Raw genomic sequence first — 18446 nt, forward strand, 5'->3', positions numbered from 1 at the left:
CTTCCGTTGCGCGGCCCGGGCGTTGACAGAGCGGTTGCCACGGCGATGGCCCCATACCCGGAAGTGGTGCTGTCTTTGTAGAGAGAGGGATTCCCCCACCCATCCCACACAGACACACACACACACGCAGTCCAGTTGTGTAATTTAGCGGTGGTTGGGCAGGAGGCGACGGCAGCTCTCCATTAACTGTAATAAACAGAGAAAGCACCAAGTTGGGGGGAATGTGTGTAAATTTGTGCCCTAGGCCGGTGGCTTTTGATGATCATGAAAAGTTACGGATGGTGTTAAAAGAAATGGAGGTGCCGCAACATCTGATTGTTTGAGTGCGCAAACTGTACTCTGGACAAGAGGCTACTTTTAGGACAGAATATGGGGAAACAATGGTTTCCATTTGGCAAGAGTGTCAGACGAGGGTGCTTATTACCTCCCTGCCTGTTCAACCTCTATGCAGAACATGTCATAAGGAGAGCTGGATTTGATTTAGAAGAAGGTGGAAGGAACATTATCAATTTGAGACATGCAGATGACACCACCTTAGCAGCAGAAAACAGCTAAGACTTGAACAGACTACTGATGAAAGTTGAAGGAGAAAGTGCCAAAGCAGGATTACAGTTGAACATCAAGAAGACAAAAGTAATGAGGAATTACACAATTTTAAAGTTGACAATGAGGAAATTGAAATTGTTCAAGATTTTCTCTTCCTTGGCTCAATCATCAAGCAAAAGGGAGACTGCAACGAAGAAATCAGAAGATTGACACTTGGAAGAGTAGCTGTGAGGGAGCTAGATAAGATCCTTAAAGATAAAGATGTCTCTCTGGGAACCAAAATCAAGATAATCCAGACTATGGTATTCCCCATTACTATGTATGGATCTGAAAGTTGGACGGTGAAAAAAGCTGACAGGAAGAAAATTGATTCATTTGAAATGTTGTGCTGGAGGAGAATTTTGCTGATACCACAGACGGCCAAAAAGACAAATAAGTGGGTTCCAGATCAAATCAAGCCTGAATTCTCCCCAGAAGCTAAAAGGACTACACTGAGGCTATCATACTTTGGTTACATTATGAGAAGACAAGATTCTCTGGAAAAGTTAATAGTGCTAGGAAAAATTGAAGGTAGTAGGAAAAGAAGAAAACCTAAAACAAGATGATTTGACTCAATAAAGGAAGCCACGTTCTCCAGCTTGCAAGATCTGAGCAAACCACAGGAAGTTTGGAACATCTTTCATTCATAGGGTTGCCATGGGTCAGCGGTGACTTGATGGCACATAACACACACAGGCTAGTTGCTAAGGGTCCACCTGACATCACGCCCTCAAATGTGACATCATTGTTGTATTTTTGCATGACATCCACATCCTGCTGCACCCAAAGGAAATTAAGGCAGCTCAGAATAAATCAAATGAAAATAATTTACTCTGCCCAATACTGGAAAAAAAAACTTTGCAACACAGAAAGGATGGTTTTAATCTCAGGAAAAACCTCCTCTGGTTGGTGGCATTCATCATTCTTCCTGCCTCTATTTTATCCTCAGAACGATCCTGTAAGGTAGGTCAGGCGGAGAGGCGGGTTGAAATGAATAGAATAACAGCTCTGCTTAGCACAGTACCGTCTGCATACTATGAGCTGCAGAGAACGGACAGGCGATGCTCTTGCTGGGTTTTGCAGGCCAGTTTTCCTGGTTGCAGAGGGGTCAGAGATTTCATGGAGACTAAAAGAATTGAGCTGCTGGGCTATGGTTGGGTGAACCCAACATGATCCAGAAAAATTGATTTTAAAGAGTGATTTAAGAGCAGAGATCTAATGGGGTTGCTGGGTAAAGAGGGTAGGTGGGAGCGATCAGGCTGAATCCTGCCTGGAATTTTGACTCGTCATTGCTCTAGCAGTGACAATGAACAGAAGGAAAACAATTTTCCAAGGAAGGGAGGTTCTTACCCAAGAACTCTGGAGACACAAAGTCATTTTGAAAGAGAAGGGAAAGGAGAAAAGGAAAATACTCTGTACATGCTTGGAAGCAAAATTTATTATCCAGAGGAGTTAGCCATGTTAGTCTGCAGTAGCAAAATAGAAGAGAGTCCAGTAGCACCTATAAGACTAACTAACTTTACTGTAGCATAAGCTTTCGAGAACCACAGCTGTCTTTGTCAGATGCATCTGACGAAGAGAACTGTGGTTCTCGAAAGCTTATGCTATAGTAAAGTTGGTTAGTCTTAAAGGTGCTACTGGACTCTTTTCTAAAATTTATTATGATGATTATTAGTTCTGGTTTGCTTGAGCCCTTGGGGGACAAGCAAAGAGGTGCTTGCTCCCCCAGTCCTAAATTTACTGGGATAAAGAATGCAAGCAGCTGCAGTTTATCGACCTTGCTCCTCCCCCAAAATTATTTCTGCAGATTCCCTTGGCATGTCAGCCTCAATGTTGTGCCCAGTGAACTTCAGAAGAAAGTCCCAGCCACCTGGTGTAGTGCTCAAGAGTGTCCTTACCAGATTCCAGGGGATGTGGGTTCAAATCCCCATGCTGCCACACAGTCTTGCTGGGTGACCTTTAGCCAATCACAAACTCAACCTCCCTACCTCACAAGGACGTTGTGAGGACAAAATGGAGGAGCAAATGTTGTAAGCCTTGCTTTGCCATCCCATTGCTGAGCAAAATGGGAGTATAAATGGTATAAATGAATAAAGCAAAGGAGCCTAGTTGCGTCTGGCTCCTGCTGTCCTGCGGAAGCTTTTGTTGTCTCGGCCTTTCTATTCGTGGGTAGTTTAACTTACAGGGAAGGTGGAGCAGATATGGGGGAAGGGGGCGATAGAAAATATCGGGAAGGATTGCAAAACCCCCTTGGCCCTTGCGCTTCTCGTGTGAGCAGCGACAGTTCCCGGTCGGTTGCCGGGAGAAGCGCGCTTTGAGGCGGCGCCTACGGCTGCCAGGCCATGGGAAGGAGAAGGAGAGCGCTGCCGGGTTGGGCTGCTCCGGCGCCGAAGAAAGAGAGAGGCCGCCGCAGTGGATGAAATTGACCAACCGCCCCGGGAGGACCCTGTACTGGTCTGCGCGCTCCTGAAATTGACAAGCCCCCCTCCCCTCCGCGCCTGGCATCTCTTTCCCAGCAGCCCGCCTCTTTGCAGGGCACCGCCGGCTGAGAACGGCCGCTGGCCCCCACCCACCGCCCTCGCCGATTCCCTTGCAAGGCAGCCTGACACCCACTGCCCACCCCTTGCCCTTCGGCGGCCCCTGGCTCCATCCCCTCTCCTCCTCGGCTTTCGTTTTGCGGGAAAAGAGGCACCGGGAGGGAGGTGCTGCAGGCGGGGAGGGGGGAGATGGACTTGGTGCTGCGGGAGAGCGAGGAAGGGGGCGAGATTCCCAACCCCCCGCAGCAGCCTTTGCGGCTCGGCTTGGCTTTCTCGCCTCGGCCAATGCAGAAGGACGCGGGCGCAGAGAGAGGCGCCTGGAGCCGCTTCACGGAGCCGCGTCCAGTCTGAGAAATCCCGGCTCCCCTTCCCCGGAGGCATCCCCTCCCCTCTGCCCCCCCATGGCCCTAACGAGCAGGATTCTGCGCCCGCAGCCAGCCGCGCGGGGCTCCCTCCCTTTCCTGGCCCTGGCCACCGGCTGCCTCTCCCCCTGCAGACCCAGCTCCGGGGGCGCCCGCCGCCGCCGGGGGCACCTGCGGGTCTTGGTGGACATGGACGGGGTGCTGGCGGATTTCGAAGGAGGCTTCCTGAAGAAGTTTCGAGCCACCTATCCGGACAAGCCTTACATCTCCCTGGAGGATCGCAGGGGCTTTTGGGTTTCGGAGCAGTATGGACAGCTGGACCCGGAGCTGAGTGTGAGTCATTGTTATTAGTAGCATTCTGGAGGTGATGCCGTTTCGAATATGCACGGTCATTGGCAAGCCTGACACCACACAGCCACCCCCACCACCCCCCATTCATCTTCACTGCTAGTATACAGTGGACTATGATGTACCACTGTATTCACAGTCCATGGAGTTGCTAAGGCAGAGAGTAAATGATCAGATCGATCAAGCCCAGGTTTTTTTTTCAGTTGGAACGCAGTGGAACAGAGTTCCAGAACTGCTTGAAAATGGTCACATGGCTGGTGGCCCCGCCCCCTGGTCTCCAGACAGAGGGGAGTTGAGATTGCCCTCTGCACCAGTGTCTGTCCCCTCTGCCTGGAGATCAGGGGACGGGGCCACCAGCCATGTGACCATTTTCTCCAAGGGCAACCCACTGAGTTCCATCACCTCTTTTCCCAGAAAAAAGCCCTGATCAAGCCTAGTGGTTCTGCTGCTTCGATGTCACAGTGGGCCTCAGAGATGTGAGCTCTACTTCTGCTTTGACAGGATGTAGCTGCCAAAATATGGGACTGGCAACTTGGGGATGGGTGTGTGTAAGTCAGGCATGGTGACCTTTAACACCTTAACGTCCAAATCAACTTGCAGTTTTCATTTTGTAAATTAAATGGCACCAGAACCACAAGCATTCCAGTGAGACCTGCTGAATGCAAACTGATTGAACTGTTGCACAGCAACAGTCAAGACAAACGTTTGCTACTCCCAGTATTGACAACTGGCATGGTGTAGTGCTTAGAGTGTCAGCCTGGGACTTAAGAGACCCTAGTTCAAATCCCCATTCTACCATGGAAGCTTGTTGGGCCAGTCACGCACTCTCAGCCTAATCTACCTCACGGGGTGGTTGTGAGGATGCAGTGGAGGAGAGGAGATTGGTGTATGGTCCCATTGAGGAGAAAGGCAGGATATAAATGAAGTAATTTGTTTTAATTGTACATGTTAGCTGCTTGTTATTAATGGATTCTAGTGCGCTACAATGCAGTTCAATTAATTCAAATAAGGATGGTCAGAAGTGGGATGAAGAAGAATCAAGCCCTACAATGCAGGAAGGAGGTGGGGGGAAATGATCACGGGAACCATTTAGGATGGGAGGGAGTCACTTGTGGTTATTCTTCAGCAATTCTTGCATCACTGTCTCTGTAACACATTTGAGGCTACTTTCCGGCAGACGGTTTAAAGGTTGCAAATCCATTGTGAAAGCCTGCAGCCTGCATTTCTTGATCCCCTAAGCGAGGAGAGGGTGGCTTCTGGAGCTGCAAACGCTTAACTGACACAGATTGCGGTCTTCTCTTGATTTTTGTACAAGCAGCACCAAGAGCAGGAAATTCCCTTGCATATTTATACCCCCCTTTTCTCCCCTCTGAGGACCAAAACCAGCTTACAGTATCATTCTCCCAGTGAGGTAGGTTAGACTGAGAGAGTGACTGGTCCAAGGTCAGCCAGCCAGCTTCCAGGACAGAGCTGATATCCTTGGCTTGTTTGAATGCTTTGTTTTATTATATTATATTTGGTGTGAGTTTATTGTAGTGCTTTGTAAGCCCTCCCAAGCAGATTCTCTGGAGAGGGGGCAGATATCGTTTTATCTGTTTACATCTCTATTTTGAAGACACCTGCAGGGATCTTGAGGTTTGTTGGGATTCGGGAGCAGGGGGGGGACATGAATGGTGGAATAAGTTTAAAAGGAGGGGAGGGTGTGAGTGTAACAAGTTTGATGCGCCTTGAGCTAAGGATTCTGCTTTGTGCCATATTTCAGGCAGTGGCAGTGCTTGGATGCTCTGATCGGTTGTGAAGGGAAGAGAGGCCATGGTGAAATTCAGCAGGTTTTGTTTCTCTCTTCCTCCCCTCCCATCTCCAACAGGTAAAGGCCATCAGCATTTGGGAGTCAAAGAACTTCTTCGTGGACCTCGATCCACTCCCAGGAGCTGTGGAAGCTGTGAAGCAGATGGCAAATTTAGAAGAGTGAGTTCATGGCATGAATAGCTATAAAGAGAATCATCCCCACGATGGATGGATGGAAGGAGGGAGGGAAGGAAGGTTGGTTGGTTGGTTTTAAGACTAGAATGCATAAAACCCAACACTGTTTGCTGTCAGGAATGTAGGGTTTTGGGGGGGGTCTTTGTGGAAAAGAAATCATGGGTGGGACTTTCTCCTTGCCCCTTGGTTGTTTTCTACCAGCTGAGCTTCTTTTCAGTCTTGGAACCTGAGGGAACCTGCGGGGGGGGGGGGGGATTAGGAAGCAGGGTTGCAAGGGAAAGGGAAGAGCCAGAAGGTGGGTTTGAGGCAGGTTAAAGGGAGGACTAGATGGTGGAGGGGGCAGGGGGAAGTAATGGCGGCTTCCCCAGCAACCATTTCTCCCCTGCAAACACCTTTGCAAAGCCCCCACGTTCACATTAGGTCATAGCCTGCATTCTTTGCATGGGAAAGAATATCCTTCCTCACTGGCTAACGGTGACAGGCCAAAACAGACAGCTCTGAGCAAATGGTCTGATTCTGTAGAATCTTTCCATCCCAGCATAGTATTCAAAGGTTTACTGCCTCTGAACATGAACACATAAAGCTGCCATCTACTGAGTTAGACCCTCGGGTGAATCCAGGTCAGTCCTGTCTCCTCTGACTGGCAGCAGCTCTCCAGAGGCTCGGGTGAAGGTCACATCATCCCCCACATGATCTTTTTAACTGAAGATCCTGGGGGCTGAACCTGGGACTTTCTGCATGCCAAGAAGATGCTCTGCCCCTGAGCCATGGCCCTGTCTTAAATGAAGCTGTCTTCAACAGAGTCATACGCTTGGTCCATCAAGGTCAGCATTATATACACCAACTGGCAACAGCTCTCCAAGGTCTCAGGCTGAGGTCTTTCCCATCACCAACTACATGATTCTCTTAACTGGAGATGACGAGGACTGAACCTGGGACCTTTTGACTGCAATGCAGGTGCTCTGCCTCTAAGCCAGAGCCTCTTCCCTAAACATGGCTTGATGGAACTTCCATGTTTAGAGGAAGTATAAGAGGGGTGGGGAAGAACGGGAGGATGTCTTGACCTTTATGAACCTTGGGGCCACCATGAGAAACAGGAGTTTGGACTGAATAGACCATTGATCTGAAAGAGCAGATGTTTTCTGGCCTTTCTGGAAAAGGCTAGAATCGGAATGTAATGCATTCAGTGCATACAGTGGTAAATTGTTCTCGCCTTCCTTTTCTTTTTTTCTGGGATAGGACCGACTTATTCATCTGCACGAGCCCCATCAAGAAGTACCGCTATTGCCCTTATGAGAAGGTAATGAATTGGCAGCATGAATTAGAAGCTGCAGAAAACAACGTAATTCCCTTTGTACCATGGATCAAGGGCCTCAAGATATGACCAGTGCCAGGGTTCAGTTTGGTCAGCCTTTCCCTCAAATGAACTCAGGTGCATGTGTGGTGTGTACACAGAACCCTTCCCATCCTGTAGAAAGGGGTGCTGCCTATCCAGAGAGGAAGGCCTCACTTCTTCAAGTTCCTACCTGCCAACCATCTTTAAGCAGAAGGCAAGTATCCTGCCCTTGACAGTTCTCTTCACATAGCAGGAAGCTACTCTAATCAGCTGACCTTGCTGCTGTCAGGGAAACATTATTTATTTAGAAATTTATACCCTATTTTCCCTTCCCGGTGGGGACTGAAAAGCCGCTCCCAACATGATTCTCCCCACACAACAACCCTGTGATATAGGTTAGGCTGAAAGACCGTGACAAGCCCCATGTCACCCAGACATCTTCAGTGACATAGGAGGGATTCTAACCAGGGTCTGACACTGACCACTACTCCACACTTATGTACGTGCTTCTTTTCCACCTGAACTTTGGCACTGAATCAAATGCTCTGGCAACCTCTCCTGGCTCAGAGAAACCTCCGCCTTCCCCTTTGCTCTACCTCCTACAGAGGTTTCTAGGGTGATCTGCAATAATCTGGGTACCATTGCATACTCTCCCCCACACTCAAAGGTTTCTTCTCCCATTTCCCCTTCTTAATTGTAGTACGCCTGGGTGGAGAAGCATTTGGGCCAAGAATTCCTGGAGCAGATTGTCCTCACCCGAGACAAAACGGTGGTGTCTGGTGACCTGCTTATTGATGACAGACCTGATATCATAGGTAAGGAAGAAGCTGTCCCAGTGCAGTGAAAATGGGGTGTTGTAGTATCTGGAAACCTCCAGGAAAGGCTAGGACACACATCCAGCTAGAAGCAGGGCTGATGGAAGATTCACACAAGTGTATATATTTAGGTTACCACCCAGTGAAGGTATTCTTAGTCACATGAAGCTGTCCTACAGTGAATCAGATCCTTGGTCCATCTAAGTCAGTCTTGTCTACTCAGGCTGACTGCTGCTTTCCAGGGTGTCAGGCAGAGGTCTTTCACATCACCTCCTACTTGATCCTTACTGGAGATGCCAAACAGAAGCGCTACCACTGAGCCACGGCTCCTCCAATTATTGATGGTTGCAATCCTGTGAAGATTGACTCCTGTCCAACAGTGCAATCCTAAAAACACTTTCCTAGGAGTAAGCACCATAGAGTAGAGTTGAGTGGAAATGTGAGTAGACCTGCTTAGGACTGCACTGGTAAATCCACTGGGCAGAGATTGGAGTAACTTCCCAAGGCTGTATTGTTAGCTGAGTAATCAATTCAATCTGCATATATTTGCATATGATAAGAAAGTTCTAAGGGAAAAAAGGATACTGCTTCTTGTTTTTGGACAATGCATTCCTGCCTCATAATAGGCATCCCCCATTCTGGATGGAATGCCTCTTCTAAAATGGCATTTCACCCATCTGCAGGGGTTTTTTTTAAATAAGTACTTGTTTTAAAAATGATTTAAAAAATCAAAACTTGCTGCACCTTTTTAGTCAATCTAATCTGCATATATCTGCATATGATGAAAACATTCTAAAGAAAAAAGGATACTACTTTTTGTTTTCAGATGATGCATTCCTGCATTGCAAGTGGCATCACCTTATAAGAGGCATTCCCCATTCGGGCTGGAATGCCTCTTCTAAGATGGCATTGCACACATCTGCGTTTTAAAAAAAAATATTTGTCTTTCAAACTAGTTTTAAAAAACAATACCTGCTGCACCTTTTTGTCAATCAAAATGTTTCATGATCAATTCATCTAAACAGATGAAAAACCTAGGAACCCTATTTGACTAGCGGACACAGCAGGATAAGTGATTTGGGTAAAGAAAGAAAAGGGTTAATGGATGCCTGCAACATGCCACTTTCAGCTCCCTTAAAGACTCTGTGACTAAACATCCCCCAAACTGTAATTAAATGTACAGGATACAGAATGCCAGTATCAAAGCAAACAAAGATATCTTCTACCAAGAGGGGAGAAGAGTGGGAGAAAGGAAGAATATGGTGTCATCTATTTAGGGTATTGTCCCAAAGAGTTTAAACTTAAGGGGTTTAAGCCAAAGGCTCCCTGGAAAAGAAGGGTTTTAAGGAGGGCTTTGGACAGAAGAGATTCAATCACATCTCCAGATTCTACTACCTGATCCTTCTAATGGGAGGTGCTGGGAATTGAACCAGGGACATCCTGCATGAAAAGTAGATGCTCTCCCACTGAGCTTTTCTCTGCTTTCCAGGAGCTGAGAGAAGCCCCAGCTGGGAACACATTCTCTTCACAGCCTGCCACAACAAGCATCTGGAGCTCTTCCCTCCTCACAGGAGGCTTCACTCGTGGGCTGATGACTGGAAGGCTATCCTGGACAGCAAGCGGATCTTGTAGCACTGGGCACTTCCTTTCTTCAGTTTGGCTCACTGGGATCCCTTGGCACTCTCAGTGAGGCCCTAGAACTAGACATCAACCTCCCAGGCAGGAAACAGATGGCTGTATCTTCGGCTTTGGCTAGGGAGCAAGAAATGAACTGTAGTCCCAAGACCTTAACCTGCAGCAAAATTGGTCAAAGAGCTGTGGTAAATGGAAGGAGCAGGAATTCTGGGTCTCCAAGGACGTGGATGTAGGTACCATATTGACATCTTGTGCCTGGTCGTGTCTAATTCAGTACCATTATAGTCCATCAGGGTTTTCTGAGCACCTTTGAGCACTATGTCTGGCTTCCGTAGTCATGGTGATTTTCCTTTAACTTTGTTCCCACTGGACAACTTGCAGTTGGCCTGATATTTTTTCTGAAAAGTATGCTAAAAAGGACAAAACTCTCAGGAAGCCATCACTTCTGATCCCAAACTCCTATCAGAAATCCCAGATGTCCATGGCAATTGGTGATGGATGAGAAAAGGGTCTGAAGCACTCTGTATACTATAATTTCAGATCTTTCAAGATTCCTAGCATTGAAACCAGGTTCCTATTTTCCTCTCATGGCTGGCCTTCTCATGGTGGAGCCTATAACCTCCCCCTAAATCCTAGGTGAGAAAGAAGTCCTCTGGAATATTAAGTTGGCATCAGCCTATTTCTTATGAGGAGATAAACCTGTGTCTAGATCACATCCAGCCTCAAACAGCCATGTAGTGATGTGGTTACAGCAAGCAGTCCCCAACCTTGTTGAATCTGAGAGCCCTTCTGGACTTTTGAAGGAGAACAGGCAATGGGAACCACAACAAAATGGCTGCCGTGGGAGCTGGCTGCCATGACGGCTGGATCCAATCACAAAACGTTGAGAGGTTCCACAAAATATTAGGTGGTTCCAAGCCAAGCGTTATCCTATTACAGAGGCAGCTGTTTCCCCTTGGGTGCTCCCAGAAAACACAAAGGACTCTTTGGAAGCACCTCCCATTCCAATGAAGTAGAGGAAGCACAGGACTGGCTTTTTGCTTTGGGGAGGAAAAAGTGGGCAGCAGGAAACCCATAGGTGGGCACCATGATGTCCATGAACACCACACTGAGGAGCACTTGGTTAGCGTGTCAAACTAGGAATTTGGAAACCCAAGTTCTATTCCCCTCAGTGAGTACATCTTGGTCCAACCATTCTCTCCTTCTTGGCCTAATCCAACTCATAGGGCTGTTGTCAGTGTGGTGTTTTGACAACTGTGTTCCTTTAATCCAAGCCAGCGTTTGAGTCTGCCATAGTCCAGTCCAGGATTTGGTGTGGGCAGGAATAGGGGGAGGAAGGAAGTTAGAAAGAGGAAAAGAATGGGATTGATTAAACTGTGCCTCTGTGGGAAACCATTCTGCATCGTTATTCTTAAGTCTAGTGTTAAGGACACAACAGTGAGGAGAAACTGAAGATGATGCAAATGACATTTTGCCACCCTGTTCCTCCCTGGAGCAAAGTTTCTTAAACAGTAGAGAGACTGGAGGGGGGTCCCATGACTGGATGCTGTTCCATAAAGAAAGAATTTTTTTCACGTAAAAAACGAGATGTCATTGAGAAGCATTCTAGCCTGACTTGCTAGTTTTCTTCTTGAAAGGAGGTTGGGCAAAGAAGTGTTTTTTTTTTTAAAGTATGGAGGGACACAAACATACAAGCCTCAAGCTCTTCATCCTTAAGTGATGCACACCAGACACAAGCTGGTTACCTCATCCGCTCTTTGTGGGAACGAGGCATTAGACTAGCGTCTGTGGAAAGTTTGTTTTCTAAAATTCTTCACGTAGGGTCTCAGAGGACAGTGAAAAGCAGTTGCCTTCGGTCATTGCCACCCCACACCTGCCAGTGGAAACCCATCTTAGGAAGCCATTGGCCCTCCATGAGGCAGAATTTATATGTTCTGAATGAAATCCAGACTAGAGCTTGAATGGTAATTTTCACACATTTGATAGGTGGGGGGAAAACTCCCCAAAATCTGAATTTGGCTTTCTGAATTTTACAATCAACATGCTTAACTTATTAATTTATATTTATTTCAAACATCCAGAAACCTATCTATCATTGATCGCGTTGAGGGCAAGTTAAACTCAAATTAGAAGATGTAAATTTGCAAAAAAAAACTGCCATCAAAGTCATGCTAGGAAAATTTGAGAACTTTTAGCTTGTGGATTCCTTTATGTCTCTGACCTGGGCATCATCTTTAAAATACTGCATGTACGATGGATGAGAAGTATAGTTCTGGGGCACAGTCAGCCCCACGTAAAGCGAAAAGCTGCAGTCTCTGCAAGCCCAGCCTAACCTGATAAGATATTACCGGTGATTTTGTGGACCCTTCAACACACGCATCTAATGTGTCAGAAGATCTCATGGGACAGAATCCGTTTCGTCAGATGCATGAATTGTCATGCGCACTTGGCAGAGATATATAAACACATGCACATACAGGAATAATGGACCCTTCACCCATCTTCAATTTGTGTGCTTATTTTTCCGCCAACAGACGATGTCACTTTTAAGTATCTGATGAGAAAGTGGGGTCTGGGTCACAAAATATTAAGCTACAATACACTTGTTAGGCTTCAAGGGTGCCACAAGAGTCCTTGATGTTGTTATTAATGAAAATGACAATGATTATATTTGCAGAGCATTTAAACCTGAGCACTTTACTCAGAATTAAAAGACAAATTCTCTCCCTGAAGGATACCTCACAAGAAAGAAGAGAGGACAGAAGAGAAAAACAACACTTGGCGTATCCTAAAACTGATCCAGGAGGTGCCTTCAGAGGAGTAGATAAATCTCACAAATTCTTTCATTTTTCCTTTTATTTTTTCCAAGTAATAATAAAATTGATGGGAGACTTACAATGAAATCCTAAGCAGAGTTACTGCAATCTAAGCCCATTGAAATCAATGGGCTTAGACTGGAGTAACTCGGCTTAGGATTTCACTGTTAGAGTCTGGCTGCTGGCCCAGATGCTATCACATAGAAACAACCCAAACTGGCTCTTCTACACTATATTTCATGGCTCCTTAGCCCTTGCACACACACTTCTGGAGATACACACACGTGTGCCAGCCAGAACTTTTCCCTCACACACACAAATGCACATACACACACACAACATTTAAATGATACAGGAGTCCAATAGCATCCTAAAAATACGAAGAACATTTACTGTAGCACATACTTTTGTGTGAGCTCTGGTTACCTTTCCAGCCCACTCTGTGAATTACCATCTTCTAAATATCCCCTCGGGGTCTGACAAGAAACTACAGAAACAAATTTATTTCCTGAGCTCTTAAATACTGTGACCAGGTCCTGACACTATCTTGACCAATTGGGTTCTGAGGACCTTTATCTATCTTGTATACTAGGTATATTGATATTTTAGCTAACTTTTAAAATTAACTAGTTTCATCTCTTATATGAACCTTTTGATTCTGAATTGTGCTGATGAGCATATTGTAGGTTTGGATTGGGCACCTGAGTCCAGCAAGCCGTTGGGCTTTATGGGCCATTTTATTGAGAATGAAGTTGAATAAAACTTTTGTGAGTCACTTCCTCAGATGCATACAAGCAGGGCTTTTTTTCTGCGGAAAGAGGTGGTGGAACTCAGTGGGTTGCCCTCGGAGAAAGTGGTCACATGGTTGGTGGCCCTGCCCCCTGATCTCCAGACAAAGGGGAGTTGAGATTGCCCTCCGCGCCGCTGAGCAGCGCGGAGGGCAATCTCAACTCCCCTCTGTCTGGAGATCAGGGGGCAGGGCCACCAACCACGTGACCATTTTCAAGAGGTTCTGGAACTCCGTTCCCCTGCGTTCCCCCTGAAAAAAAGCCCTGCATATAAGTATCCCTCCATTAGATCTGCTTAAATACCTAGCCCAAAAGGGGGAGGTATGACACAAAGAGCTTTTTTGACTGGATCTTGTTTTAAACTGGCCTCCCCATCCTCCCCCTTTCACCTGCCCCCTTGTTTTCTGCTGAGCATGTAACCTGCCCTAATGGACATACGCTCTTTTGCATCTGAGGAACGGACTCACAAAAGCTTATGCTGGAATGTACTTTCTTAAAAGTGCTACTGGACTCCTGCAGTTTTCGTACAACATACTAACACGCCTGTCCCTCCAGAATTATCTCCCTAAACTGAATTAAGTTGGCCTTTTTTGTGTCTGCACAATTTTATCATGCAAATATGAACAAATGGGCAAAAAGAGAGAGATGGGAGCGTGTGTATGTGTTTGAAGATACTGACTTTTTAACTAGCCCCTGCTGCAGCAGCAGCATCTTTTTACAACAGGGTCCATTTGACAACAGGGTCAGCCAGCTTTCCAACTGGTCCCCACTTCTGTGCCCTTTTAAAGCAGCTTGCTTTATTTAACAGTGCTTTTCCCCACCTGCTAACTGAGGCAGATTGAACTACTAAAAAAAGGCATAGCAGCAGGGAACAGTTGAACATTTGGAAACCCAAAGTACAAGAGCAGAAAGACTTTCCTATTGAAAACCTCAGAAAAACTTGAGCTGGCAGAATCCAGCTGTCTTCTGAGAAGTGCTTCAACTCCCATCTCAAGAACTTCCATGGAAATAGGGACCCAGCAAAATCCCCCCCCCCAAATGCCCAACTGCTCTCCTGACAACACATCCTAAGAGAAAAACCTGGCTTCCAAGAAAGCATTACTTCAAAACATTCTGCCTAAGAGTGGGGAAAGGTTCAATAAGATCCTGTGTCTCTATGAGGATGAAGAACAGTCCAAGTTTCAAGGGTTTTTTTTCCCCTGCTGCTACTATGTTCATTTGTAAAGATCCCAAGAAGGACCTAGCAGATGTGGCCACTGGAAGAATGAATGTTGGGAAGGAAACATTTCTTGGTGCTGAAGATGGAAGATCCGTGGCATGAACTCTCATCAGCAAAAGGCCTTCAAAGTCTGTCTGGGCCATCAGTGAGGAAACGATACTGCTCCACCCTCCCCACAAGATCAATTCTCAGCAGTGAATTCCGTGTAAAATAAGAAACTTTGGGAGTATTGTCATGAAGAGCAGCGGAGACAACAGAGGAAAGAATTGTGGAACGTAATTTTGTAGTACAAATGTCAACGTGTCCTTAGGATTCTGGGTTTATAATTATTGTAATTTAAATGGCACTTTGGAAGGAGAAAGGGCTTTAAGATATTTACCTAATTCTGCACAACAGACCTCCAAGGTATGCCACTTGACCAAAGGAAAGCTAAAGCTATGTGAAAATGGGCAGCCCCAAGGCCCATGAGAGTCAGTATGGTGTAGTGATTAGTGTCAGACTAGGATCTAGAGTTTAAATTCCTACTCTGCTATGGAAGCTTTCTGGGGGCAGTCACACTTTCAGCCTCATCTACCTCACAGGATTGTTGTGAGGATAGAATAGAGGAGAGGAAAATGATTTAAAGCCACTTCGGGTCGCAAGTGGGTAGAAAGGTGCGGTATAAATGAAGTCAGTCAATAAAATGAATATATAAGGCCATTGCATTTAATGCACGCTCCAGACCCAGAGAGAGGCTCAGTAATAATTAGAATGTTGACCCTGTTCTGTTCTCTTTTTTCCTGAATCATGCAGTCAGCAGAGCCACCCAGTACCTCTCTGGTAGGACTGTACCATTCCACAATTGAAGTGTGTGGTGCACATTGGAATGGTCCTCCATATTAATAACATTCCTCATGCACTGAAAGTGAGTCTACTAAGGAAAAAGGCTAGGGACCTTTTCTTGCACAGTGCCATTCTAAGAGTTATGTCCTTCTTATATTATTGACTTAAATGGATTTAGAAGGGTCAAACTCTGCTTAGGATTGCAATGGTTGTCCCCCAGTTGCCATCAGAAGTGGTCCAACACAGGAAGACCTGAAAGACCCACTTCTGCTTTTGTTCCTTGTGGGACCATTCTCCATTTCTTCCCATACATATTTGTCACTGCCTGCATCTCATTAACCCCATATTCTTTCCTCTCTCACTATCCCTCCGACATTTGATAGAAAGGGCTTAAATAGCCTTATTATCATACCAAAGATCAATGCCTGATCCTCTCCTTCCAATTAGCATTGCTGAAGCTTCCACGTTGTATGGTATAGTCATTTACTTTGCAGTTGCCCAGGGGTCCCCAACAACTCTGTGGGTGCCATAGCACTTGCTAACACCCTTCCTGGAGTCGAAGTGTTTTTAGAAAATAGGTGGAGCCAGGTTGGATTTTTGTCCAGCAAGATTACTGATTGGGCACTGGAGATTTGACTGGCTGTGCAGATTTTGAAAAACGTTGCTTTTGCAGCAGCTGCCATCATAGCAATGCTCATTGTATGACTGAAGGTAAGCTACAGCAGCCATCTTTTGGCAACAACCCATCACCCCATGTCAGAATTCCAAAGTCACCCACAGGTTCAAAAAGGTTGGGGATCCCTGCAGTAGCTTGTCCTCAAAGCCAGGCCCTTGTTATGTTCTTCAGGTTAAAGATACATATTTTTAACAGCCTATAATTGTCTGGATGTGCTATGGCAATTCAAAATATATTTCAGCAGCTGCTGTGCGTGAAATTGTGAGCGGTGAACTGTCCAGTGCCTTTCTATGCTCACTAGAGACAGGGTCTACCCACCCATGAATGTAACCTCTAAAACTGGGTTTGGCAAACATATTTAAAGTGCCAAACGATGTCAACATTCAGAGTAGGAGGCTGACAATGAGCCAGTATAAGAAAACTCATCTGTATAACAAACTATACAGTGTGACATTACTGAGAATTCATGTATTGATTAAGAATCCATAAAGTTTCCGCAGCCCAAACACTGGTTCTTGCGAGTCCTTTATTAGGAAGTTGCACACACACACGAGGTCTCAGAATAAGTTATAAATATACACATAAACAGGGTTTTTTTTCTGGGAAAAGAGGTGGCGGAACTCTCAAGAGGGAAATGAGGAAGGAACACACGGGATTCTTTGAAATAATATTATTTTCACGCAGTATTGCCGAGTATTTTCAAGAGGTGCCAGAACTCCGTTCCACCGCATTCCCACTGAAAAAAAGCCCTACACATGAGTACCTTACATGATTGTTTTAGAGCACTGGCATAAATCTGTGCATAGCTGGCATTTGGATTCCTGGAAACTGTTCATCGCTATCATTTCCAGCTATGTAAAGCATTACTAAGAAGACCTTTAGTCCCATAAATATTTGTTCCTGCCATTCCCTTTACATATTGGCTATTCCAGTATCCTACCTAACCCTCTGATATACTTTGGTGGTAGTAGGAAGTACCATCAAGTCACAGCTAACTTATGGCAACCCCTGGTGGGGTTTTCAAGGCAAGAAACTAACAAAGGCAGTTTGCATTGCCTGGATCTGCAACCCCGGTCTTCAATGGAGGTCTCCCATTCAATTACTACCCATGGGCAATCCTTCTTCGCTTCTGAGATCTCACAGGCCAGGGCCCTGATATACCTTAAAATTAAGCATTTCATTTTCTTTCTAACATGGTTGACAGGTTGTGCCCCCCCCCGCTACACACACACCCCCCCCAAATCACACTTTAACAAAGCATATCCAAAAGGCAAAAGAAAGGATGATAATTCACCAAGGAGGGTAACAAAAAACAGGGACAGGCCCTGATAAAGAAGGCCACTTGGAGTATATTCTTGTCAGATAGGTGCTTATATAATACACATGGCCAAGCTGTTGTGGCTGGAAGTCAATGCTAGCGCAATAGTCACTGAAATAGTATTCAGCAATGGCATTCTGTCTTTACCCAAAATGCACCCTACTTCTCCTGTCCATGGGCCTCGTGGGAATTCCCCCTCCCCATCATAATCTCCCCACCACAAGCCTATCTTTTCCTCAACTCCCCTCATTTCCAGCATTCAGCCTCTCAGGGGCTTATGTGTAATTTCCATCCTAGCTCAGTTAACAACATAGTGCACCAAATTCTCTGTTGCTGATTCTTGTCATCCCCCCTTGGCAATGTTTGCAAACATTCTGTAGCATCTCAGCAGTTCAGCAAATCACTGGCAGAGGTTTTCACAACACACTCCCTTAAACATATTGTCGTATAGAATTGTGCTTTTAGAGCAATACAACATTCTTTCTAAAAGACTGGAACTTGAGCAACCTTTCTCCTAAATCTGGCCTGATGGAACTGTTACCTGACGAAAATCTATCTTGAGATTTGAGCATAGTTGCAAGCATCAAATCTCAGAAATGTAACGGTTCACAGTTCAGTTTATTTATGACAGCTCTGAGCACCCGCCTTGGTTGGCCAAAAGTCTAATCTTGCAGATTTTAAACCACAAAAAGTCAGATCCAAACATGCGCACACATCACTACACTTTGTGGTTTGAACCTAAATATGTGAAGTGATTTAAAATCAAAAATACCTTTTAAGTTCACATGTACACATGAAACTGCCTTATACTGAATCAGATGCTTGGTCCAGCAAGGTCAGTATGGTCTGCTCAGACTGGCAGCAGCTCTCCAGGGCCTCAAGCAGAGGCCTTTCCTATGACCTTCTGTCAGGTCCTTTTATTTGGAGATGCTGGGGGTTAATGCTCTACCACTGAGCCACAGCCTTTTCCCATGCCGGTTGATGTGAAGTAGAAATCTTTTGATCTGCAATTGATTGTGCACACATAGAAGTTACCACTGGAAACTGCAGTCATGGACTGTGTGAACATGTCTTCAGCTCACATGAATGCATGAAGCTGCCTTCTGTTGGGTCCAACTATGGGTTTATCAAAGTCAGTCTTGTCTTCTCTGACTGGCAGTGACTCTCCAGGGTCTCAGGTCTTTCACATCACCTGCCACCTGATCC

The 18446-nt window shown here is 45.8% G+C and overlaps 1 protein-coding gene across 2 annotated transcripts; it reads left to right on the forward strand.

The window, feature by feature from the left end:
• Window positions 1-758: 758 nt before the first annotated feature.
• On the forward strand, window positions 759-12136 carry NT5M (5',3'-nucleotidase, mitochondrial). Of its 2 annotated transcripts, XM_054992307.1 has the most exons (6): window positions 759-1548; window positions 3619-3817; window positions 5700-5800; window positions 7055-7115; window positions 7852-7966; window positions 9456-12136. In XM_054992307.1, exons 1-6 carry the CDS (start codon window positions 1262-1264, stop codon window positions 9596-9598), a joined length of 906 nt encoding a protein of 301 aa, XP_054848282.1. In that variant the 5' UTR covers window positions 759-1261; the 3' UTR covers window positions 9599-12136. The 2 variants fall into 2 exon arrangements, with proteins under 2 accessions (XP_054848282.1, XP_054848283.1); XM_054992308.1 differs by lacking the exon at window positions 759-1548 and having other exon boundaries at window positions 2862-3817.
• The last annotated feature ends 6310 nt before the right edge of the window (window positions 12137-18446 follow it).

The sequence above is a fragment of the Eublepharis macularius genome, chromosome 12 (genome assembly GCF_028583425.1).
Source record: "Eublepharis macularius isolate TG4126 chromosome 12, MPM_Emac_v1.0, whole genome shotgun sequence".
Classification (NCBI taxonomy): Eukaryota; Metazoa; Chordata; class Lepidosauria; order Squamata; family Eublepharidae; genus Eublepharis; species Eublepharis macularius.